General features: G+C 43.2%; 2 protein-coding genes across 2 annotated transcripts in view; one reads left to right on the top strand and one right to left on the bottom strand.

The window, feature by feature from the left end:
- LOC106577820 (cytosolic phospholipase A2 gamma-like) overlaps positions 1 to 18,139 on the top strand; it is a 35,362-nt gene extending 17,223 nt beyond the window's left edge. The window contains exons 14-16 of the mRNA XM_045701423.1: positions 21 to 175; positions 1,472 to 1,646; positions 17,390 to 18,139. Of these exons, the coding sequence (XP_045557379.1) occupies positions 21 to 175; positions 1,472 to 1,646; positions 17,390 to 17,592 (533 nt within the window). The 3' untranslated portion in view covers positions 17,593 to 18,139. The remainder of the gene's footprint in view (positions 1 to 20; positions 176 to 1,471; positions 1,647 to 17,389) is intronic.
- A 3,738-nt stretch (positions 18,140 to 21,877) lies between these two features.
- On the bottom strand, positions 21,878 to 24,318 carry LOC123728746 (negative elongation factor A). Its single transcript, XM_045701422.1, has 4 exons — positions 24,287 to 24,318; positions 23,773 to 24,089; positions 23,400 to 23,499; positions 21,878 to 22,661 (listed from the first exon to the last, which is right to left on the bottom strand). The coding sequence occupies exons 2-4, from the start codon at positions 23,968 to 23,970 to the stop codon at positions 22,477 to 22,479; spliced, it is 483 nt and encodes a 160-aa protein (XP_045557378.1). The 5' UTR covers positions 23,971 to 24,089; positions 24,287 to 24,318; the 3' UTR covers positions 21,878 to 22,476.
- Between the last annotated feature and the right edge of the window lie 1,853 nt (positions 24,319 to 26,171).

Below are 26,171 nucleotides of genomic sequence, written 5' to 3'. Positions count from 1 at the left end.
CTTTCCCTCCATCTCCCCAGATACTAACGTTCCGAGCAGCATGGCATCCAAAGAGAAGATTCACCTGGTAGATGCTGGGTTAAAGATGAATTCTCCCTACCCCCCCGTCCTGCGCCCATCCAGGGAGGTTGACCTCATCATCTCCTTGGACTTCAGCGAGGGAGACCCCTTTGAGGCAAACACACACACACACACACACACACACACACACACACACACACACACACACACACACACACACACACACACACACACTTATTCCTATTCAAGCCTTTCAGAAGAACATGAAGTGCCTAGATAGTAGTGACCCTCTCAATTCAATTCAAGGGGCTTTATTGGCATGGGAAACATATGTTAACATTGCCAAAGCTAGTAAAGTAGATAATATACAAAAGTGAAATAAACAATAAAAATTAACAGTTAACCTTACACTCACAGAAATTCCAAAAGAATAAAAAGACATTACAAATGTCATTATGTCTATATACAGTGTTGTAACAATGTGCAAATGGTTAAAGTACAAAAGGGAAAATAAATAAACATAAATGTGGGTTGTATTTACAATGGTGTTTGTTCTTCACTGGTTGCCCTTTTTCTGTGGCAACAGGTCACAAATCTTGCTGCTGTGATGGCACACTGGTATTTCACCCAGTAGATATGGGAGTTTATCAAAATTGGGTTTGATTTGAATTATTTGTGGATCTGTGTAATCTGAGGGAAATATGTGTCACTAATATGGTCATACATTTGGCAGGAGGTAAGGAAGTGTTGCTCAGTTTCCACCTAATTTTGTAGGCAGTGTGCACATAGCCTGTCTTCTCTTGAGAGCCAGGTCTGCCTGCGGTGGCCTTTCTCAATAGCAAGGCTATGCTCATTGAGTCTGTACATAGTCAAAGTTTTCCTTAAGTTTGGGCCTGCCACTGTGTACTCTCTGTTTAGGGCCAAATAGCATTCTAGTTTGCTCTGTTTTTGTATTAATTCTTTCCAATGTGTCAAGTAATTATCTTTTTGTTTTTTCATGATTTGGTTGGGTCTAATGGTGTTTCTGTCCTCTCTCTCCCTTCTCTTGCTCTCTCTCTAGGGAGTAGGGGCTAGGAGGTAGTGACTAGGAAGTAGGGCCTAGGGCACATGTCAAACTCATTCCACGGAGGGCTGTGTCTGCGGGTTTTCGCTCCACCCTTGTACTTGATTGATAAATGAAGGTACTAATTAGTAAGGAACTCCCCTCACCTTGTTGTGGAGGTCTTAATTGAAAGGAAAAACTAAAACCCGCAGCCACTCAGCCAGCCATGGAATGAGAGACACCCCTGACCTAGGGAGTAGGAACTAGGGACTAGGGAGTAGGGGCTACAGAATAGTGACTAGGAAGTAGGTAGTTGTGACTTGGAAGTAGGGCCTAGGGAGTAGGGACTAGAGGCTGGTTAGGAGAAGGACATTGACATAACCATACTACTGATCCTGCTCCTCACAGACGGTGTTTAGTGCCAAAAAGTATGCACTTCAGCAGAAGGTCCCCTTTCCCCCGGTGAAGGAGAGTGTGAGAGATGAGAAAGACCGTCCGCAGGGCTGCTACGTTTTCGAGGGGCGACGCCCTGAAGAGCCCACCATCATGCACATGCCCCTGTTCAACCTGCAGAACTGCAAAGGTCTGTGGTAGTCATCATAGTAGTCAGTGTCTATCTGTCTTTCATACTTGTCTCTCTGACTACACCATATTCTGACCTCTCTCTTATTTTCTGTCTCTTTGTTTTTCTCTGTGTCATGTCTTTTTCTTGTTTATCTGCACACACTGTCTGTTTTTTATGATGGAATTAGTATTTTTATTTTACTTTACATTTATATAACTAGGCAAGTCAGTTAAGAACAAATTCTTATTTTCAATGACGGCCTAGGAACAGTGGGTTAACTGCCTTGTTCTGGTTGCAGAACAACAGATTTTTACCTTGTCAGCTCAGGGATTCAAATCGTGCAACCTTTCGGTTATTAGTCCAACGCTCTAACCACTAGGCTACCTGCCATAATGCACTTTAAGGTGCATTACCACTACCGGGCTGGGCTGGACTGGAGTGTAGACTTCAGTTCACCTTTCAATCACCCACGTGGGTATATGTTACTAAAAACCAAATCAGGAGATGAGAAAGGCAGGACTTGCAGCGCGCAAGCATTGTGGGTGAAATGATTGAATACTGCACGCGACACGAGCAGTGTGGTCAGCATGTTAGTCTCTGTCTCAGTCTCTGTCTCTAAGTTGTTCTAAGTGTTGTATCTGTATTAATTCTCTGGGCTCTATTTTTAACAAACCTAATGCCATGGTAAATCTAAACATTGGCGGTAGCACCATAGAAGCCATACTCAAGCGCGATCCGGACCCAGAACGGGGTCAATATGTCACGAACTGGCTTGTAGCCCATAACAAAAAGGGAGGCAATGCAGAGATCAAGGAATAACAAATATATTTATTAACTAAAGAAAACTATATACAATTAACAATGCTGTGTGTAGTCAGTAATGTACAGTGAGGGAAAAAAGTATTTGATCCCCTGCTGATTTTGTACGTTTGCCCACTGACAAAGAAATGATCAGTCTATAATTTTAATGGTAGGTTTATTTGAACAGTGAGAGACAGAATAACAACAAAAAATCCAGAAAAAATACATCAAAAATGTTATAAATTGATTTGCATTTTAATGAGGGAAATAAGTTTGCGTACGTAGATGTGATGAGGGATGAGGGGTGTCCCTGGCTACACCCCCATAAAATCAGGGACCACCAAGGACCCCGGAACATCACACTAACCAAACATAAACAAACAAAATACTGCCCTGATAAACGCTATCACCCTGCCCCAGCCAACCTCATCCTCCCCAGACCTCAGAAACCTTTGCGCACAGGAACCAACCTTTAAAACCTCTTATGGCTTGGCGGCAGTATTTCGACGTCTGGAAGAGAAGCGTGCCCAAAGTAAACTGCCTGTTACTCAGGCCCAGAAGCCAGGATATGCATATACTAGCATTGGATAGAAAACACTCTGAAGTTTCCAAAACTGTTAAAATAATGTCTGTGTAAAACAGAACTGATATGGCAGGCAAAAACCTGAGGAAAATCCATCCAGGAAGTGGATTTTTTGACGTGGGTAGTTTTCAATTGAATGTCTATAGAGTATCTAATGGGTTAGGACCCAGATTGCAGATCCTATGGCTTCCAATAGATGTCAACAGTCTTTAGACATTGTTTCAGGCTTGTTTTCTGAAAAATTAAGAAGAATGAGACCTTTCTGTCAGTGGACTGTAGAATCATGCAGTGCTGGTTTGCGTGCATGACTGAGTGCGCGCCCTTCATTGTTTTTCCTTTCTATTGAATATGCTATTGTCCGGTTGAAATATTATCAATTATTTACATAATTGACAACCTGAGGATTAATTATAAACATCGTTTGACATGATTCGACGAACTTTACCGGTACTATTAGGATGTATTCGTCTGCATGTTTTGACCGCCTTTGAGCCAGTGGATTACTGAACAAAACGCGCCAACAAAACAGAGTTTTTGGGATATAAAGAGGGACTTTATCGAACAAAACAAACATTTACTGTGTAGCTGGGACTCTTGTGACTGCAACCATATGAAAATCTTCAAAAGGTAAGTGATTAATTTTATCGCCATTTCTGACTTTTGTAATTCCTTTACTTGGTTGTAAAATGTTTGTATGCTTTTGTAAGCGGGGCGCTGTCCTCAGATAATCGCATGGTATGCTTTCGCCGGAAAGCCTTTTTGAAATCTGACAAAGCGGCTGGATTAACAAGAAGTTAATCTTTAAGCCGATATATAACACTTGTATTTTTTATGAATGTTTATTATGACTATTTCTGTATTTTGAATTTGGCGCTCTGCAATTTCACCGGATGTTGTCGATGTGGGTCGCTAGCAGAACGCCTGCGCCAGAAAGGTTAAGAGGAAAGAAGAAAATGAGGACAGCAGAGAATAGATGACAGGAGCGACAGGACAATACAAAATAGATAAAATAAACAGTGGCCAGTCACGTGGACGACACGCATACCCTCTGGGACCACGCATATGAGAAAACGCGTGTCCAACGATCAATAGGACCAGACGCGTTCAGGAACAGCGCGCACGAGAGAGCACGTCAGCAACGACATTATCAGTACCCCTGATGTGCCGCACATCGAGATGAAATGCCTGTAAAAAAACACCATCTCATTATCCTCTGATTAGGACACATCATAGACCTCAAAAAGGTGAGAGGGTTATGGTCGGTGTAGACCACAATAGGCATTACACCCGACATGGCGCTGTTGGAAAACGTGACCAAACAGATAAGAGGTGAAATTAGAACATTGGTCACTCTGAATAACCTTAGGGATTCCAAACAGCGAGAAACTGAGTCAAAGCTATTAGCAGACTTAGTGGTGATAGAACGGAGAGGATAGGCAGCAGGAAACCTAGTTGTCTGACATCACAGTGATCACAGACCACTACTACCATTCTTCGAGTGAGGCAGAGGGCCAACATAGTCAATAATCAGATACTCAAAAGGTTGCCTGACTACGTGAATAGGAAACAGTGGTACCGGCTTAATAGCTTAACTTCTCTAGGGCCAGTGGGACGAAATCGTCCCACCTACGTAACAGCCAGTGGAATCCTGTGGCGCGTTATTCAAATACCTTAGAATTGCTATTACTTCAATTTCTCAAACATATGACTATTTTACACCATTTTAAAGACAAGACTCTCGTTAATCTAACCACACTGTCCAATTTCAAAAAGGCTTTACAACGAAAGCAAAACATTAGATTATGTCAGCAGAGTACCCAGCCAGAAATAATCAGACACCCATTTTTCAAGCTAGCATATAATGTCACATAAACCCAAACCACAGCTAAATGCAGCACTAACCTTTGATGATCTTCATCAGATGACACACCTAGGACATTATGTTATACAATACATGCATGTTTTGTTCAATCAAGTTCATATTTATATCAAAAACCAGCTTTTTACATTAGCATGTGACGTTCAGAACTAGCATACCCCCGCAAACTTCCGGTGAATTTACTAAATTACTCACGATAAACGTTCACAAAAAGCATAACAATTATTTTAAGAATTATAGATACAGAACTCCTCTATGCACTCGCCATGTCCGATTTTAAAATAGCTCTTCGGTGAAAGCACATTTTGCAATATTCTAAGTAGATAGCCCGGCATCACAGGGCTAGCTATTTAGACACCCACCAAGTTTAGCCCTCACCAAAGTCAGATTTACTATAAGAAAAATGTTATTACCTTTGCTGTTCTTCGTCAGAATGCACTCCCAGGACTTCTACTTCAATAACAAATGTTGGTTTGGTTAAAAATAATCCATAGTTATGTTCAAATATCCTCTGTTTTGTTAGTGCGTTCAAGACACTATCCGAAGTGTAAAGAAGGGTGATGCGCACGACGCATTTCGTGACCAAAAAAATTCTAAATATTCCATTACCGTACTTCGAAGCATGTCAACCGCTGTTTAAAATCAATTTTTATGCCATTTTTTCTCGTAATAAAGCGATAATATTCCGACCGGGAAAGCGTGTTTACGTTCAAAGAGAGAGAAAATAAAAACATGGGATCCCCTCGTGCACGAGCCTCAGTCTGATGGTCCTCTGATCGGCCACTTACCCAAGGCGCTAAAGTTTTTCAGCCAGCGGCTGGAATTACATCATTCAGCTTTTTCCCGGGTTCTGAGAGCCTATGGGAGCCGTAGGAAGTGTCACGTTAGAGCAAAGATCCTAAATTTTCAAAGTTGGTCAGAGAGGGTACTTCCTGTACAGAGTCTTCTCAGGTTTTTGCCTGCCATGAGTTCTGTTATACTCACAGACACCATTCAAACAGTTTTAGAAACTTTAGGGTGTTTTCTATCCAAAGCCAATAATTATATGCATATTCTAGTTTCTGGGCAGTAGTAATAACCAGATTAAATCGGGTACGTTTTTTATCCGGCCGTGTAAATACCGCCCCCTAGCCCTAAAAGGTTAACTTCTCTGGGCTACGTGGGACGCTACTGTCACACTCACGGTTCACACTATTCAACAGCCAGTGAAATATCAGGGCGGCAAATTCAAAACAAAAAAATATCATAGTTCAAATTTCTCAAATATACAACTACACTGCTCAAAAAAATAAAGGGAACACTTAAACAACACAATGTAACTCCAAGTCAATCACACTTCTGTGAAATCAAACTGTCCACTTAGGAAGCAACACTGATTGACAATAAATTTCACATGCTGTTGTGCAAATGGAATAGACAACAGGTGGAAATTATAGGCAATTAGCAAGACACCCCCAATAAAGGAGTGGTTCTGCAGGTGGGGACCACAGACCACTTCTCAGTTCCTATGCTTCCTGGCTGATGCTTTGGTCATTTTTGAATGCTGGCGGTGCTTTCACTTTAGTGGTAGCATGAGACGGAGTCTACAACCCACACAAGTGGCTCAGGTAGTGCAGCTCATCCAGGATGGCACATCAATGCGAGCTGTGGCAAGAAGGTTTGCTGTGTCTGTCAGCGTAGTGTCCAGAGCATGGAGGCGCTACCAGGAGACAGGCCAGTACATCAGGAGACGTGGAGGAGGCCGTAGGAGGGCAACAACCCAGCAGCAGGACCGCTACCTCCGCCTTTGTGCAAGGAGGAGCAGGAGAAGCACTGCCCGAGCCCTGCAAAATGACCTCCAGCAGGCCACAAATGTGCATGTGTCTGCTCAAACGGTCAGAAACAGACTCCATGAGGGTGGTATGAGGGCCCGACGTCCACAGGTGGGGGTTGTGCTTACAGCCCAACACCGTGCAGGACGTTTTGCATTTGCCAGAGAACACCAAGATTGGCAAATTCGCCACTGGCGCCCTGTGCTCTTCACAGATGAAAGCAGGTTCACACTGAGCACGTGACAGAGTCTGGAGATGCCGTGGAGAACGTTCTGCTGCCTGCAACATCCTCCAGCATGACCGGTTTGGCGGTGGGTCAGCCATGGTGTGGGGTGGCATTTCTTTGGGGGGCCGCACAGCCCTCCATGTGCTCGCCAGAGGTAGCCTGACTGCCATTAGGTACCGAGATGAGATCCTCAGACCCCTTGTGAGACCATATGCTGGTGCGGTTGGCCCAGGATTCCTCCTAATGCAAGACAATGCTAGACCTCATGTGGCTGGAGTGTGTCAGCAGTTCCTGCAAGAGGAAGGCATTGATGCTATGGACTGGCACGCCCATTTCCCAGACCTGAATCCAATTGAGCACATCTGGGACATCATGTCTCGCTCCATCCACCAACGCCACGTTGCACCACAGACTGTCCAGGAGTTGGCGGATGCTTTAGTCCAGGTCTGGGAGGAGATCCCTCAGGAGACCATCCGCCACCTCATCAGGAGCATGCCCAGGCGTTGTAGGGAGGTCATACAGGCACGTGGAGGCCACACACACTACTGAGCCTCATTTTGACTTGTTTTAAGGACATTACATCAAAGTTGGATCAGCCTGTAGTGTGATTTTCCACTTTAATTTTGAGTGTGACTCCAAATCCAGACCTCCATGGGTTGATAAATTGGATTTCCATTGATTCTTTTTGTGTGGTTTTGTTGTCAGCACATTCAACTATGTAAAGAAAAAATTATTTAATAAGATTATTTCTTTCATTCAGATCTAGGATGTGTTGTTTAACCTCTTGGGGCTAGGTGGGACGCTAGCGTGCCACCCGTGGTGCACTCCATCAACAGCAGGTGCATTTCAAGAGCGGCAAATTTGAATCCAAATAAATGTCAAAATTCAAATTTTTCAAAAATACAACTATTTTACACCATTTGAAAGATAAACATCTCCTTAATCTAACCACGTTTTATGATTTCAAAAAGGTTTTACGGCGAAAGCATAAATTTAGAGTATGTTAGGACAGTACATTTACAAGAGTTGTGTGTAATGTTTTGTCAAGTCAAAGACAGGGTCACCAAAACCATAAAACCAGCTAAAATGATGCACTAACCTTTTACAATCTCCATCAGATGACACTCCTAGGACATTATGTTAGACAATGCATGCATTTTTAGTTCTATCAAGTTCATATTTATATCCAAAAACAGCGTTTTACTATGGCATTGATGTTGAGGAAATCGTTTCCCTCCAATAACCGGCAGTCAAGTCAACACCACAAATTAAATAATTAAAATTAGAAAACATTGGTAAAATATTATATTGTCATTTAAAGAATTATAGATTTACATCTCTTGAACGCAATCAACTTGCCAGATTTAAAAATAACCTTACTGGGAAATCACACTTTGCAATAATCTGAGCACTGCGCCCAGAAAAATACGCGTTGCCATACAGACTAGACGTCATGTTGGGGAGATCTAAAATCGAAAATACTATGGAAATAATCCATTACCTTTGATTCTCTTCATCAGATGTCACTTCCAGGTATCACAGGTCCATAACGAATGTAGTTTTGTTCAAAAAAGCTCATCATTTATGTCCAAAAATCTCCGTCTCGTTAGCACATGATGTAAGCCAGCCGGACTTCTCGTCATGAACGAGGGGAAAAAATATATTTCCGTTCGTTCAAACATGTCAAACGTTGTATAGCATAAATCATTAGGGCCTTTTTTAACCAGAACATGAATAATATTCAAGGTAGACGAATGCATACTCTTTTATAACGTATTGGAACGAGGGTACCCAACATGAACTCACGCGCCAGGTGTCTAATGGGACATCATCGTTCCATGGCTCTTGTTCGGTCAGATCTCCCTCCAGAAGACTCAAAACACTTTGTAAAGGCTGGTGACATCTAGTGGAAGCAATAGGAAGTGCCAAAATATTCCTAAGCCCCTGTGCTTTTCAATGGGATAGGTTTAAAGTCAATACAACACATCAGGTATCCACTTCCTGTCAGAAAATGTCTCAGGGTTTTGCCTGCCAAATGAGTTCTGTTATACTCACAGACACCATTCAAACAGTTTTAGAAACTTTAGAGTGTTTTCTATCCATATATAATAAGTATATGCATATTCTAGTTACTGGGTAGGATTAGTAACCAGATTAAATCGGGTACATTTTTTTTATCCAGACGTGCAAATGCTGCCCCCTAGACCCAACAGGTTAAGTGTTCCCTTTATTTTTTTGAGCAGTATATTTTACACCATTTTAAAGATACACTTCTCCTTAATCCAACCACATTGTCCGATTTCAAAAAGGCTTTATGGCAAAAGCATAACATTAGATTATGTTAGGACTGCGCCAACACAAGAAAAACCACACAGCCATTTTCAGGAGAGGCGTCACAAAAACCAGAAATACAGATAAAATTAAGCACTAACCTTTGACGATCTTCATCAGATGACACTCATAGGACTTCATGTTACACAATACATGTATGTTTTGATCGATATCCATTTTACATTGGCGCGTGATGTTCAGAAAGTATTTTGCCTCCAAAACTTCCGGTGAATGAGCACAACAATTTACAAAAATACTCATCATAAACATTGATAAAATATTAAACTGTTATTCAAAGAATTATAGATCAACATCTCCTTAATGCAACCGCTGTGACAGATTTCAAAAAAGCTTCACGGGGAAAGCACACCTTTGCAATAATATGAGTACGGCGCTCAGAAAAAAACATCAGGCAATACAGATACCCGCCATTTTGGAGTCATCTAAAATCATAAATAGCATTATAAATATTCACTTACCTTTGATGATCTTCATCAGAATGCACTCTCAGGAATCCCAGGTCCACAATAAATGTTGTTTTGTTCGATAAAGTCCATCATTTATGTCCAAATACCTCCTTGTTGTTAGCACGTTCAGTAAGCTACTCCAAATGTAGGAAGCACGCTGAAAATTTCACGACGAAAAGTCAAAAAAGGTTTTATTTACGTTCGTAGGAACATGTCAAACGATGTATAGCATCAATCTTTAGGGCCTTTTTAACATAAATCTTCCATAATATTCCAACCGGACGATTCCAATGTCTTCAAAAACGTTATGGAACACAGCTACCTCTCACATGAATGCGCGCCACTGAACTCATATCCTTTTCTGACTCACCAACTTCCAGGTCCTCTTGTTCGCTCTCTGTTCACTGCAAAAGCCTGAAACAAGGTTCTAAAGACTGTTGACATCTAGTGGAAGCCTTAGGAAGTGCAAAATGAACCCCTTTCCGTCACTGTGTGTTAGATAGGCAATGACTTGAAGACCACAAGCCTCAGATTTCCCACTTCCTGGTTGGATTTTTCTCAGGTTTTTGCCTGCCATATGAGTTCTGTTATACTCACAGACATCATTCAAACAGTTTTAGAAACGTCAGTGTTTTCTATCCAAATCTACTAATGATATGCATATCCTACCTTCTGGGCCGGAGTAGCAGGCAGTTTAATTTGGGCACATCATTCATCCTGAATTTCCAAATACTGCCCCCTATCACTAAAAAGTTAATTAGGTTTACCAGTTAATTGACAGGTGTGAAAGGTTTTGATGAACGCAGAAACATCCCTCTTTAACCTAGGTCAAAAATAAATGTCTCGGTATGCGATTGTAGCTTTGCCTCACGCTCAGATGTCCAGCAACATCGTTGTGGGAAGTTTTCAACACCAACTCCCAAAACTTAACTGGTACAACAACCTGACTAATAGCCTCCCCCACAAAACAACTACTATGAGGCATCCACTTTCTCATCAGGACATGGGCGACATCTCCCAATGGTTTCACAGGCACAATTTGGTCACGCAACTCTTCTAATGTGGGGTCAGCCCATTGCTCCTTGATGAGATTGGAGCGAGGGACAGATAACGGGATCACATGGAAAGTAGTGACAGATTTATAACATTATCATCAGTCTGCGCAGTGACCAGATCGCCACGGCTCATGGAACGAGTCACCGCGCATGCAGAGAACACCTCTGGGGAACTCTGTGCGCTCTCATCGGGAATCCCTACAAACGATGGCTTAGCAGAAACCACTAGAGATGGAGACACGACAGGCCATACACGCTCACATGCAAAGTTATTCCCAAGGATAACGTTGATACCCTCAATAGGCAACGAAGAACACACCCCTACCACAACCTCGCCTTTCACCAGTTCAGAATCCAACATCAGTTTATGCAATGGAATTGACAATGTTCAACCCGATTCTCCTCATTAAAATACTATTCCCTGAATCAGTCACAGCAGAGAAGAGTAACACAGGCTAACAAATGACTCAGAGGCACCTGTGTCCCTCAGGATCGTCACTGGGTTGTTACTTCCTAACAGAGAAACAAAACTCTCCGTAATGAAAGGTAAATAATCTGGGTCAAGTGGGACTTTCACATGCCCCTGGGCATGAGATGGAGTGAAAAGAGCGAACTGATGGACAGGCGCTGCTAACACCTTAGGCTAAGGTTTACCGTTAGCGCAAGTACTGCATTTACCCTTAGCCCTGAGAACAGGACATTCGTTTTTCCAATGACCTGAACCCTGACAGTAGTGACACTCTTGACTAAAGTCAGCTTTACCACGGGAGCCAGGGTCAACCCTAGATGAATGAAACTCTGCCCGTAAACCAAAGTGTCTCAGTGGGCGAGAACCAATCTCTTCGAACGCCCCCACTCACTCCAAATACGGGGCTCTGCAAAACCACTGAGTCAAAACATACTCACCTGCCAAAACCGCAGCTTCAGAGAATCTTCACTTTCATTTGTTAATGTATGCGGCTAGACAATCAGGGATTGTGTCCTTAAATTGCTCTAGCATAAATCAGATCACACAGCCCCTGGAAACACCAGCGATTAAACGGTGAAGATACCTCTCGTGCAAACTCAACATGAGTCTGTTTATCAGCCTTTTTTAAAGTTCTAAATCGTTGGCGGTAAGCCTCAGGAATCAATTCGTAAATCTGTAACACAGCCATTTTAACCTGACACTGTCGACTACACCAAGAGCTGAATATGCTTCCTACGCTTTACCAGTCAACACACACTGCAACATTAAACTGTGATCAGAATCAGGCCAGCTCCTAGCGTCAGCAACACCCTCAAACAACGAAAAAAAAAGTCTCTGGGTCCTTCTCATTAAATTTTACATTTTGGCAACAGCCGTACGTTTTCAACAGTATCAAATGTGTCCGTGGCACGACCGAGCGAGGAACAACCGCTAGGTAAATCAGGGTCACTTTCACAAAGCAAACTCTCCCCCGGAATCTTTCCTTCCCTAACTAATTCTAGCCGCTCTTGTTGCAGCTTGATTTTAGCACACGCCAAATCCGGTTTAAATTCCAATTCCTTTTCATACTTAACACGATCATGCTCCAGTTTAGCTTGTTCTTGCTCTAGCTGTAACAGAAGCAGTTCTTTCTGCTGTTCAAAAGGAAGACTACTAGGGCTAACAGACGGAGAGGCCATTGTAACAAAACAGGGAGACTGCTGGGGCGGTGGCGAATCCTTGTCAGAGGCTGCCACAGTGGTAATGTTGATTATACCACTTTGCATCAGATTGGCCTTCAATATCAACCTAACAGAATTTGACGTTTATCACTTATTTCAACCTGGTAGTGATTAGTGATCTTCAACAGCTGTTCTTTAGTACATAATTCTAACAGTTCCTCTGATGGAACGCGAATGAACTCATCTACATTAGACGCCATAGTCACAAGTAACTACTAAAAATAATCTTGCTCTACCCCTCTGCTGAGCACACCAGACCACAACAAGAGAAACGCAAATCACACTGGGTACCACAGGATAGAGATGAGATGCATAAGGAGCTTCCCCAAATCCTACAATAACTCAACCCTAGTCTTCATGCGGATTTGCGGTGTGTAATTACGCACTGTAGCCCGCTGGCAGGGGGGGAAAAAACTGCACGGATGTGCCCCCGGGACAACTGCTCCGTCCACAGACACCACACAAAAAAAAACATGCCCAACATATTTCAAAGTGGAACATGTCACTAAGCCTAACAGGGAAAAAGAAAGGCTATACCTCCAGGTAGCAGGTGGCACTACCCTACCTAAATCTCTCATTGGAGGTACACAGCAGGTTGAACTCTGCTCCTCAAACCAATGTCCCAACAGCGAGAGGAGCAAGAATTCCCAGCCTGGGCAGGGGCCTGGAAACTAACCAATGTTACTCTCTCCAACGCAGCACATAACCAATTATCCACTGCAGTGGCAAGTTTAACAAAGGCAACCAACACTGGTCCTACCAAACAGCGCAACTCAAAACAGCTGTACCAAAAGATGCAAACAAAGCACCTACAGAGTTTATCAAACACTAACTCCATATTTTCTCCCAAACAAAATACACTTACCAGTTAGCTTAACGACACTAGAATTAGGCCTATTGGCATACTTTTCCATTCAACGCACCATTTGATGACATCACCGGACAACCAAAATCACTGATACGTCTAAGGCACTATACCGAACACTTATAAGACAATGCAATGAATACCAACCAAAACGCATCCCAATTAGCATTAATCCCTTATAATGCAACAAAATACTATACGCAAAAATGTCTAGGAACCAACCTTATAATCCTGGATGAGCCCCCACTTGTCACGAACCGGCTCGTAGCCCGTAACAAAAAGGGAGACAACGCAGAGATCATAGAATAACAAAATATATTTATTAACTGAGGTAAACTATATACAATTAACTATGGGGTGTGTGTGTGGTCTTATGTAAGGGAGTAGTTGCGTACATAGATGGTGATAATGAGGGCCGTTGAAAGGTGCCAAAACAAACAACCCACAAAATGCCACAACCAAAAATAACAGTGTGTCTGCATGGAGTGAGTCTCCTCAATGAACAGGGGAAAGGTGAATTTATCCTCGGGACACACCCAAGCCCAGGTGTGTCCCATTTCCCTGACAACCATCCCGGCTCCACCCACCGACATCCTATTAAGGAAAACAAGAGCAAAGAAAAAGAATTTGGCAGACAGAGTGGGAGGTTGTCACACTCGGACCCGCGGTGCGTATAGACCCTGTTATGGGTCTGGATCCGGACCGCATTTGAGTATGGCTGCTATAGTGCTACCACTAACGCTTAGATTTACCATGGCGTTAGGTTTGTTAAAAATAGAGCCCAGAGAATTAGAATACAGATACTTACAAAACTTGTTTTACTCAGTCAGGCTTTGATCCCAGGTATCATAAACACACATAAGACATGGACAAATGTGTAGAAATTAGCTTTAAAACTTCAAAATGTTCTCTCCGCCAACAACAGGTGTGTAAACAGTTTTGGGTCGATTGGGTTGTGAGGTGGGGGTTTGTTACTGTGCAGATAATTGACGATATCCATCCAGTTATCACCTACAGCAAGGTCAAACAAGTTAATGTTTTCGACAATTTACTAAACTACTTATTTAGAACCATAGTTACAGCAAGTCAGTCATCACAAAGACAACAGGAGCAGGGTCTATTTTTCTCCACTTACTGTCTGACTGACGTGCCCAGAAGCCAGGATATGCATATAATTGGTACCATTGGATAGAAAACACTTTGAAGTTTGTAGAAATGCTAAAATATCGTATGAGACTATAACACAATTGATATGGTAGAAGAAAACCGGAACCAACCGGAAAATTATTTTTTTGAGAGCCCATGCTCTTCCAATGGAACGTATAGGGTCATATCCAAATCCAGCTCCCAGATTGCAATTCCTATGGCTTCCACTAGATGTCAACAGTCTTTGTTCAAGGTTTCAGGCTTGTTTCTTCCCAAACAAGAAAGAATTTTGAGTTTTAGTACTGGGAGTCAGAGTAGGAAATCAGTCTGTGCGACGAAGAGGACTCGTACCTGCTAATTTTGCTTTCCTATTGAACATACTTCCTTCCGTATGAAATATTATAGTTTAATTACATTTTAGGGTACCTGAGGATTAAATAGAAACATTTTGACTTCTTTTAACAAACTTTAGCGGTAGCTTTTTGGATTCCTTTGTCTGCAGGTTGAACGAGTGGATTACTCAAATCGATGGCGCCAACTAAACTGACTTTTTGATATAAAAAAGGAATTATCTAACAAAACGACCATGCATGTTGTAGCTGGGACCCTTTGTATTGCAAATCAGAGGAAGATTTTCAAAATAAGTTAATATTTAATCACTATTTATGATTTTATGAAGCCTGTGCTGGTTGAAAAATATTTTGATGTGGGGCGCCGTTCTCAAACAATCGCATGGCATGCTTTCGCTGTAAAGCCTATTGTATATCGGACAATGCCGTTAGATGAACACGCTTTTAACCGATATAAGACACTTGTCTGTACCTAAATGTTTAATATCCATCATTTTCATGATTATTTATTTGAATTGCGCACCCTCCAATTTCACCGGAAGTTGTCGACAGGTGTACTCCTACTTGTAGACTAGTTCAACGCCAATTCCATCCTCCTCTCTTTCATTTTGGCAAAACGGTCTATGGCTCTGACATACAGTACACTTTTATTTTTTGTTGTCATAGGCTAGCAAGTATTTTAACTAAGTAGCTTAACTTCATCACATGGGCAACAATGAACCAGCTAAGTTTGCTAGCTAGTTAACGTGAGCTACATATAGGCTACTACATGGGCAACACATACTGAGACAGTGGGGCAGTGTTTCCCCTGCTCGGATGATTTCGCCAGTGAGACTCAGCCACTTGCAAATTGACTTAAACATTATAAAAACACAGAGAGATTACATAAATTATTTCATAATTGAAAATGTTTTATTGGTCAAATATTTGGGGAAGCCTAGCTTCCCTTGGCATCCATGACTACAAGCCACTGCTAGGAAATTATATGACCGGACCTTCTCAAATAGTACTTGAGTACCCCTGCGTTTTAGGTTTGGGGTTGTTTAAGAAATATTTTAGCTATTTCCACAACCAAAAAGTATCAGTGCACTGCTGGCGCAAAAGGACTGGGTTTTGATGAATAAACAAGTTGTGGGTATGACGAGGCTTGGCCTCTCACTGGCCAATCAGAACGTGCTCCACGGCAAAATGTGGTTTCTTCCATTTGTGTATTTAAGGTATTTTATGTATTGCCCTGACGTCAATTCCAATATTAGTCCGTTATAGTATATTAAATGGCTTACATAAACAAAATATAACCTATCTTTGCTAAATAAATTAACTTGAACCCATTTGCTGTCCACATTGTTCAAAGTAATTACATGGTTGGCTTCAATAGGATTCACACTGATATAGGGGCTAGGCCTACTGTAAATTGCATTATGGCTGAGCATGGACATGCCAAACATTGTCAATAAGCAAAATGCAATTAATTATTGATAAGGCCTAAAAAGAGAACGACTAATTCTAAACAAAACTCATTTTAAATAGGCTGTCACACTTACAGGTACCATAATTTCTCCCAGTGGGCATATAATATTAAAACAACGCAGCACATCCAAACTTTTCACAGTAGCAGGACAAATATCCACTATAAAGGGAGAATGTCCACTCACCATTATACACTGCTCCCAAATAGGCCTACTGTATGTTTTATGAACATAAATCGGAACCATTTTACAGATCAGATCGCATTCACACATCTCCAGAAGATGTATTGCATGCGCGGCACAGACATTGTAACCATAAAACCAGGAAGGTGAATCATTCTAATAAGATTGGTTGTAATACAATTAAACGAAAAACAATCTTTTTTTAAATACATGTAAAATGTAATCGGTAGGATAAAAAAAAGACACTATGAAAACGGAAAACATGCAGGTGTTACAGATAACTTCTAAATATGAGGTTTACCAGTGTTCGCCGAGGTTCTCATCTCTCGTTTCATGATGGGAATGGACACGTAGGTTTTTGCGCACGTCCAAAACAGGACCTCATGGCTAAAATAAATGTGGGCCTGCCTACAATTCATAGATACAAAGGGAATGTCAGTTCACCGTTTTATTCCTATGAAACTTAATATTTTAATAACGTTTTGGTGATTTTAAGATTTATTTCCAAGCTGTCTCAGGAGTCAAACCCTTTATCGACATTATTGACTACTTCGCGATTGCTCTTGTTCCATGCGCATATGGGAAGTGTGTCACCCCAAACAGCTTTTGGTTGGTCTTAAATATCCCAATCAGCGGTTGCTGAAATTAGCGCTTTGGATCATGTTTTTAACGACACACCTCAAATATTTCCACTCCTCCCATCTGAGCGCAAGCGAGCTGATATAAGACAGGTCAATTGCCGAGAAAATGCCAGTGGGGCTAGGCCTACTGTAAAAATGCCAGTTTTTACATGACGAAATTGCAAACGTATGTGTATTTGACACTAGCGTCACCTTAACACCCCAGCTGTAAATAGAACCCTCTGTGTTCAAAGTTGTGTTGTAAGGTTCTCTGTTCTCTTCCTAGGCGAGGAGGAGATTAAGAAGGAGAGGGAGAAGTACACAACGTTGCACCAGCACTACGGTGAGCCTGAGATCGAACACCTCCTGAAGAAGGCCAAGAACAACTTGAAGAACAACAAATACAGGATCCTGGTACAGATCATTATGGCTATCCAACGCAGAAAGAATCGCAAGTCAGTGGTTCGATGGCCTGTATCTGTGGTGTAAAGTACTACAGTATTTTTGGGAGTATCTTCACTTTACTATTTATTTGACAACTTTTACTTCACTACATTCCTAAAGAAAAGTATATATTTCTTACCCCATACACTCTCCCTGACACACAAAAGTAGCCTACTTGTTACATTTTGAACGCTTAGCAGGACAGAAAATGTATAATTCACGCATTTATCAAGAGAACATCCCTACCTGTTAGTCCCTACTGCCTCTGATCTGGTGGACTGATTAGAAGCACGTGCTGCTCATCTGTGTTCCCAACAAATGCTGATTTAAAACGATGTGTACCTACACACTGGAGAAAGCTGAACCGTCTGTGTATACCATCCCTAATGCATTAAAAACCTTGATTTTATTTTTGAGTGCAGACACATCACACCCTTCGTCTGAATTTGCGGTTTTTACGCACAAACCAAGCTTCTGGGAATGCTTGATTGTCCTCTTGATTAGAACTCACTAAACACAAATGCTTCTTTTGATGTTGGAGTGTGCCCCTGGCTGTCTTTGAAAAATAAAATGGTGCCGTCTGGATTTCTAATTTAAGTAATGTGAAATTATTTATACTTAAATTATTTAGTTTAAAATATACTTTACTCAAGTATTTCACTGGGTGATTTAAACTTGAGTCATTTTCTAAACTGAGCAAAAAAAAAAAAATGTCCTCACTGTCAACTGCATTTATTTTCAGCAAACTTAACAAGTTCCACAGACATGTGACTAACAGAAATTGAATGTGTCCCTGAGCAAATATGGGGGGCGGGTCAAAATCAAAAGTCAGTATCTGGTGTGGCTGCCAGCTGCATTAAGTACTTTTTGCCAGTCCTGTCTGGTCCAGCGACGGTGGGTTTGTGCCCATAGGCAACGTTGTTGCCAGTGATGTCTGGTGAGGACCTGCCTTACAACAGGCCTGCAAGCCCTCAGTCCAGCCTCTCAGCCTATTGCGGAGAGGCTGAGCACTGATGGAGGGATTGTGCGTTCCTGGTGGAACTCGGGCAGTTGTTGTTGCTATCCTGTACCTATTAATTTCCTGTTACACTTTACATTAGAATTATCACTGAGCCCACAGTTATGTCTATTTAGGTGGAATCTACATTTATATAGCTATATTCATAAAAAATTAAATTGTGCAGAGAGGGTTTTTCCATGTTACAATCATTTCAGCACCATTACATTATTGAAATAAGCATGCATGGACATACTCATCTTCGATTGTATATAATTTCACTGCCATCAGGAAAGCACAAAAGGGTGTTTCAGAACTATGTTGAAACTGGTGGTCAAGCTTCATGCCCATGGTCTGGTTTTGTATCCCAGCAGGTAAGATTTATTTGAAAAAAAATGTTTTTGGGGGGTGAAATGCTCATTTCTAGTGACTTGTTTTGAGTAAAGGATAGAGACAAATCTTAGCCTTGTAATTTGCTTACATTTTAAGGCGGGCCTTGCAGAGGAGCACTTACTCTGGTACAGTCCAATCAGTCTTAGGGACATTCATATGAGTGGCTGCTCGTGATTGACTGAGGCGGACGGCCTGCTGAAATGTTTGGACAGAAATGCATTTCATTACCTTAGCCTATAGTTAATTAAACCAGTGAAAATCAACAGTTCGCCAAGAAAATAGGGTTTTTCAACAGGTCCAGTGCTGCGAGATCCATAAATTCAACTAAATGCCCCAAATCATGTGTTAATTAAAAAGCCTGACTGGATTGACATAACAGAATACCACCAGTCCTGATAGAAATCAGAAATGACTGCAGATCAAAAACACAGTTCCAGCATAACTGAAATTGCAGAGAAAAGCTTAATTGTCAACTATATTGCCTTGCAAAAAATAAAATCCTTATCCTCTCCTCCATTAGTGAATAAGAATACAATTTTGGGACATACAAATGGTAAACATTCAGGGCCATACACCAAAGCAAAGCGCCAGTCTGAGTCTACTGAAGGATTGGGCCTCATCAAGTAGCAAGCAATGAACATTCAAGCTGTGTTGGCTAATCTGGAAATGAATTCCACCAACCTTTCATCTTGTAGCCTAAACCTCTGTCATGAGCATGACAGTCAATCCGAAGGTCAGGTGCCACACAAAGTCAGTGCTGTATTGATTATGGGTTACTTTATTCCTGATTTCAGATTGTAATGACATATACAGTATACTCACAGCCGCTCATCCCACCACGAGATGCTGCCTGTTGGCGCCAAAATCCCATTCGTTTTCACATTTGTTGACCATGATTACTGCCTGCTGTTGGAATGGAGTTAGATCAGAGTGGTTAGGGCGTTCAAAGCTCCACGACCCAAGTGGTGCAATAGACTTGAAGCAGCAGTGCATTTCTTCTCAGAACCGCTAGCTGTCAATGTAATCTAATGTAGCGGTCCTGGATGGTAAAACATGCCCCCCTCAGAGCAATGAAGCCAACTGAAATAGTTTGGAACATATACTGCTCAAAAAAATAAAGGGAACACTTAAACAACACAATGTAACTCCAAGTCAATCACACTTCTGTGAAATCAAACTGTCCACTTAGGAAGCAAAACTGATTGACAATACATTTCACATGCTGTTGTGCAAATGGAATAGACAACAGGTGGAAATTATAGGCAATTAGCAAGACACCCCCAATAAAGGAGTGGTTCGGCAGGTGGGGACCACAGACCACTTCTCAGTTTCTATGCTTCCTGGCTGATGTTTTGGTCACTTTTGAATGCTGGCGGTGCTTTCACTCTAGTGGTAGCATGAGACGGAGTCTACAACCCACACAAGTGGCTCAGGTAGTGCAGCTCATCCAGGATGGCACATCAATGCGAGCTGTGGCAAGAAAGTTTGCTGTGTCTGTCAACATAGTGTCCAGAGCATGGAGGCGCTACCAGGAGACAGGCCAGTACATCAGGAGACGTGGAGGAGGCCGTAGGAGGGCAACAACCCAGCAGCATGACCGCTACCTCCGCCTTTGTGCAAGGAGGAGCACTGCCAGAGCCCTGCAAAATGACCTCCAGCAGGCCACAAATGTGCATGTGTCTGCTCAAACGGTCAGAAACAGACTCCATGAGGGTGGTATGAGGGCCCGACGTCCACAGGTGGGGGTTGTGCTTACAGCCCAACACCGTGCAGGACGTTTTGCATTTGCCAGAGAACACCAAGATTGGCAAATTCGTTCTCCACGTTCTCCACGGCTCTTCACAGATGAAAGCAGGTTCACACTGAGCACATGTGAAAGACATGACAGAGTCTGGAGACGCCGTGGAGAACGTTCTGCTGCCTGCAACATCCTCCAGCATGACCGGTTTGGCGGTGGGTCAGTCATGGTGTGGTGGCATTTCTTTGGGGGGCCGCACAGCCCTCCATGTGCTCGCCAGAGGTAGCCTGACTGCCATTAGGTACCGAGATGAGATCCTCAGACCCCTTGTGAGACCATATGCTGGTGCGGTTGGCCCAGGATTCCTCCTAATGCAAGACAATGCTAGAGCTCATGTGGCTGGAGTGTGTCAGCAGTTCCTGCAAGAGGAAGGCATTGACGCTATGGACTGGCCCGCCCGTTCCCCACACCTGAATCCAATTGAGCACATCTGGGACATCATGTCTCGCTCCATCCACCAACGCCACGTTGCACCACAGACTGTCCAGGAGTTGGCCTCATCAGGAGCATGCCCAGGCGTTGTAGGGAGGTCATACAGGCACGTGGAGGCCACACACACTACTGAGCCTCATTTTGACTTGTTTTAAGGACATTACATCAACGTTGGATCAGCCTGTAGTGTGGTTTTCCACTTTAATTTTTGAGTGTGACTCCAAATCCAGACCTCCATGGGTTGATAAATTGGATTTCCATTGATTATTTTTGTGTGATTTTGTTGTCAGCACATTGAACTATGTAAAGAAAAAAGTATTTAATAAGATTATTTCATTCATTCAGATCTAGGATGTGTTATTTTAGTGTTCCCTTTATTTTTTTGAGCAGTGTATTTAAACCGTAAAATGTAAAGGCTACAGCACTTATGAGTGTTTTAAACATACTTTATTTTGGACTATAGGGTGCCGCCCCCAACACGCTAATGGACAAGCCGCCACTGAATACCAGTGAGACTGCATTGTCTTACGACAGGTGTCGTCATGCTAGTGCAACCCCCGTTGCCTGAACTTCCTGTCTTGAAGAGTAATCCGACAGATCAGTGTGGACGAAGCTGTCAACAGTGCGTCTTTACCATAGACCACCTTTACCCTAATCATCATGATCTTAGAGAGAGATGTTCTGAAGGACTTATGTTAAACACTCTGGAATCTGAACATGTTTTCACTTTATTTTCTTCCCTTCTTGGTAAGCTGCAAACGTCCCATTATTTACCTTCTCACAATGAAAAACACAGACAGTTGTAATAACGACTTTCTCTTGACATAGTGTGGCATGCTTGTACCTTTAATAGTAAAGCAAGTGTTAAGTTGTCTTATCAAAATAAGGTATAACTTTGTACCCCTCCCCTTACCAAACATTCAGGAATCTGAGGGAACAGAAAAACAAACCAATGGGGGGAATAAAGTTGAGTATCCCCCCTGCCTGGCAATGCAGGAACTTTGAAAGAGGGAGCCATACCCCCTTAACCTGTACCCTCCTATCCCTCCCACTTAACCCTCCCTAGCCCCTCACACACTGAATTTGGCCCATGTGTGTATGCACAAGTGTGTGTGTGACAAGTCCCTGTCCACCAGAGGAGGATTTGGTCTGTGTGTTGATGCTTGCGCATGCAAATGTATGTATGTATGTATGTATGTATGTATGTATGTATGTATGTATGTATGTATGTATGTATGTATGTATGTATGTATGTATGTATGTATGTATGTATGTATGTATAGTCCCGACAGGCAGGCCAGCAGCCTCCTCAGGAGGCGTTGGTGATTGGTTTGTACTTCTTGAGGCGGGTCCACTGTCCTGTGGAGTAGTTCATCTCAAACACTGTGTCCACCAGCATGGTGGTGCTGCCCGTGCCATCCGCCTTGGGAAGGATCTCTGTGTGTTCACTCAGCTTTATCTGGATAATGTCCCCCTGCTCCGGACATGGGTTCTCTGGAGGAGATAGATCAGTTAGATGTTCTAGAGTGTTAGGGTAGAAGGGTTCTCTGGAGGAGGAGGAGGAGGGGATAGATCAGTTAGACGTTCTAGAGTGTTAGGGTAGAAGGGTTCTCTGGAGGAGGAGGAGGGGATAGATCAGTTAGATGTTCTAGAGTGTTAGGGTAGAAGGGTTCTCTGGAGGAGGGGATAGATCAGTTAGATGTTCTAGAGTGTTAGGGTAGAAGGGTTCTCTGGAGGAGGAGGGGATAGATCAGTTAGATGTTCTAGAGTGTTAGGGTAGAAGGGTTCTCTGGAGGAGGAGGGGATAGATCAGTTAGATGTTCTAGAGTGTTAGGGTAGAAGGGTTCTCTGGAGGAGGAGGAGGAGGGGATAGATCAGTCAGACGTTCTAGAGTGTTAGGGTAGAAGGGTTCTCTGGAGGAGGAGGGGATAGATCAGTTAGAGATGTTGTGTGGTGATATGGTAGAAGTCAGACATTTTCAACTAGCAGTGAGGGTAAGAGTGTTAGGTGTGTTTGTGTACACATGTACATGTGAGTAAATAGCCAGTTAGACTTAGATTTGACCCCCACCAGAGGGCTTGCACATATCCACATTACAAAAACATTACTAGTATGTTAAACTCACAGTATACGACTAGGTGGACATACTCCAGGGAATATTTCTAATCCATTGCAAAAAGCTATTACTTTTTACTAAAATGAGGGAGTATTTTGCAGAAAGCAGTACAGTACCTCTGGATCCGGCCATGAAGCCAAGGATGAGCGCTTTCTCTGGTCTGGTAACCTTGTTGGCCGTCTTGAACATTTCCTGAGCAGCATACATCTGGTCTCTCTGAGGTTACACACAGCGGCACAGAGGTTACACACAGCGGCACAGAGGTTACACACCACTAAGGTAGGTAAAACAACCACACATCAGCCATTGCAAGTAAACCACCATTCCACATACCGTACTACAATCTCTACAGTCAATGTTTGTATGTAAGCATAGCAGTCTCACATAGTAAGTAGTACAGATTAGAACGCTCGCCCAATATAATGGTTATTCTAAGTAGAATACTAGTGTGGATATTGGAAGTCCCAATGATGCCTTGAGCCAACTCACTGTGAGCGAGAGGTTCTTCTTGGGCTGGGGCTGCTGGGGCGTGGGCGTCGGGGGCTGGGGGGGCTGTGTGGTGGGGGTCTCGGGCTGCGTGGCGGTGGCGGCAGCCGGGGGTCCGTTGCTGCTGGCGGGGGTGCTGGCTGGCGTGCTGGGCGAGGCGGGGGCGGTGGGGCTGGTGGCAGTGTTGCTGGCGTTGTACATGGGCGTCCTCTGTTTGAACTGGCCCGGGAGGGTGCTGGTGGCGGCAGCGCCGGGCGTGGCTGACTCCTCAGGCTGGCGACCCGACTGCAGGGCGTCACGTCCCAAACCACCTGCGTTCGCTAGAATGAAGTACCAGTTATCGACATGAGACTATCGCTATATCACTCTGCCAATCTGAGAAGATTGGATAGGAGTAACTACAGAAAACTTGTCTGGAGTGCAAGGAGTGGAATGTTAGCACAAACCGACTGATACCCAGGCTAGCCAAATGGAGGGTTACCCTGAGATCTGAGTAACAGCTCTGTAGGTGTCTCACCTGGCTGTGTCTCTGAACTGGGAAGGATTGCTGCTTATTCCCGGTATTTTGCAAACCTATTTAGGACAGGATGGGACAACCAATAATAATAATTATTATTATTATTTAGATGGGGGTACTCAGAGGAAGTGGGAGGTAGGAGGGGCCGGAGAGGAGGGGGGTACTAAGAGGAAGGGGGGAAGTAAGAGGGGAGATACTAAGAGAAAGGGGGGAGATAGGAAGGGACAGGTAGGAAGGAAGAGGTACGGGGAAGCTGAAGCCCTCGCCACCATCTGTCAGAACAGAGAGTGTGCCAACAGACAGGACGGGACAACCAGGCACGCCAGCCCAGGCCGTGTGTGATGTGATGTGTGTAAGATACACACCACTTTAGTGTTGCTGTAACTACAGATCAAACATTTTATTAATAGATTAGTAATAGTTCAAATGTGAATAGAATATTAGATATTAATAGATTATACATATTCAAGATGATTCTGCTAAAGATGCACTCTCAAACCATTGTATAATTTCAGCTAGTAGTTTTGAAAGTGGTGCTCATGAGCCAAAAGTGGTCCCCGTTTTTTGTATACTAAGCCATTAAATTGTGTACTATGTCATCCAGTTTGTATGATATATTACGTCCTGCAAATTATTATTATCATAATCGTTATATATTTTTGCATGATATGTTACGAATACAATTTGTTGTGCTTTAAGATCCTGGAGTGCATCTTTATTAGCGATTAATGTCATGCATCCCAAATCGCACCCTATTCCTTATATAGTGCACTACTTTTGACCAGGGCCCACAGGGTTCCATTTGAGACACAGCCTTGGTCTCTGGTAAAAGCTCAGAGGGATCCCACAGTATTAATTCCTAAGCTGCTGGTTCCATGGTTCAAGAAGCGCCATCCCGTTTATTTGACTTCATTCCGATTCAATTTATTCGATTTAGAGAAGCTAAATACCACTTAGCTGTAATTATCTCTGTACGGGGGTCACTAACTTCAGATAGGATGAAAGAAAGAGGCAACTGACATTTTCAAACTCTTCTTTACCCAGTGTGTAATACCTACGTTTCAAGCAGACCACCATAGACCATGTGGACAAGAACGCCAAGGTAACCTGTCTAAATAACTATCGCATGACTACACGTAGCACCCACATCTGTAGCCATGAAATGCTTTGAAAGGCTGGTCATGGCTCACATCAACCCACTCCAATTCGCATACCGCCCCAACAGATCCACAGATGATGCAATGTATATTGCACTCCACACTGCTCTCTCCCACCTGGACAAGAGGAACACCTAAGTGAGAATGCTGTTCATTGACTACAGCTCAGCGTTCAACACCATTGTGCCCTCCAAGCTCATCACTAAGCTCAGGACTCTGGGACTGAACTCCCTCTGCAACTGGATCCTGGACTTCCTGAGGCACCACGTCCAGGTGGTGAGGGTAGGCATCTGCCACACTGACCCACAACACGGAGGCCCCTCAGGGGTGCGTGCTTAGTCCCCTCCTCTACTCCCTGTTCACCCACAACAGTGTGGCTGCGCACGACTCCAACACCATCCTTAAGTTTGCTGGCGACACGACGATGAGACAGCCTATAAGGAGGATGTCTGTGACCTGGTAGTGTGGTACCAGGACATCAACCCCCAACGTCATCAAGACAGAAGAGCTGATCGTGGACTACAGGAAATGAAGGGCTCGAGCACGCCCCCCCTCCACATCGACGGGGCTGTAGTGGAGCGGGTTGAGTTCCTCAGTGTCCACATCACTAAGAAACTATCGTGGTCCACACACCAACACAGTCATGAAGAAGGCTTAACAATGCCTCTTCCCCCTCAGGAGGCTGAAAAGATTTGGCACAGGCCCCTCAGATCCTCAAAAACATTTAC

The sequence above is a fragment of the Salmo salar genome, chromosome ssa18 (genome assembly GCF_905237065.1).
Source record: "Salmo salar chromosome ssa18, Ssal_v3.1, whole genome shotgun sequence".
Classification (NCBI taxonomy): Eukaryota; Metazoa; Chordata; class Actinopteri; order Salmoniformes; family Salmonidae; genus Salmo; species Salmo salar.
This window is presented reverse-complemented; position numbering and strand designations above follow the sequence as displayed.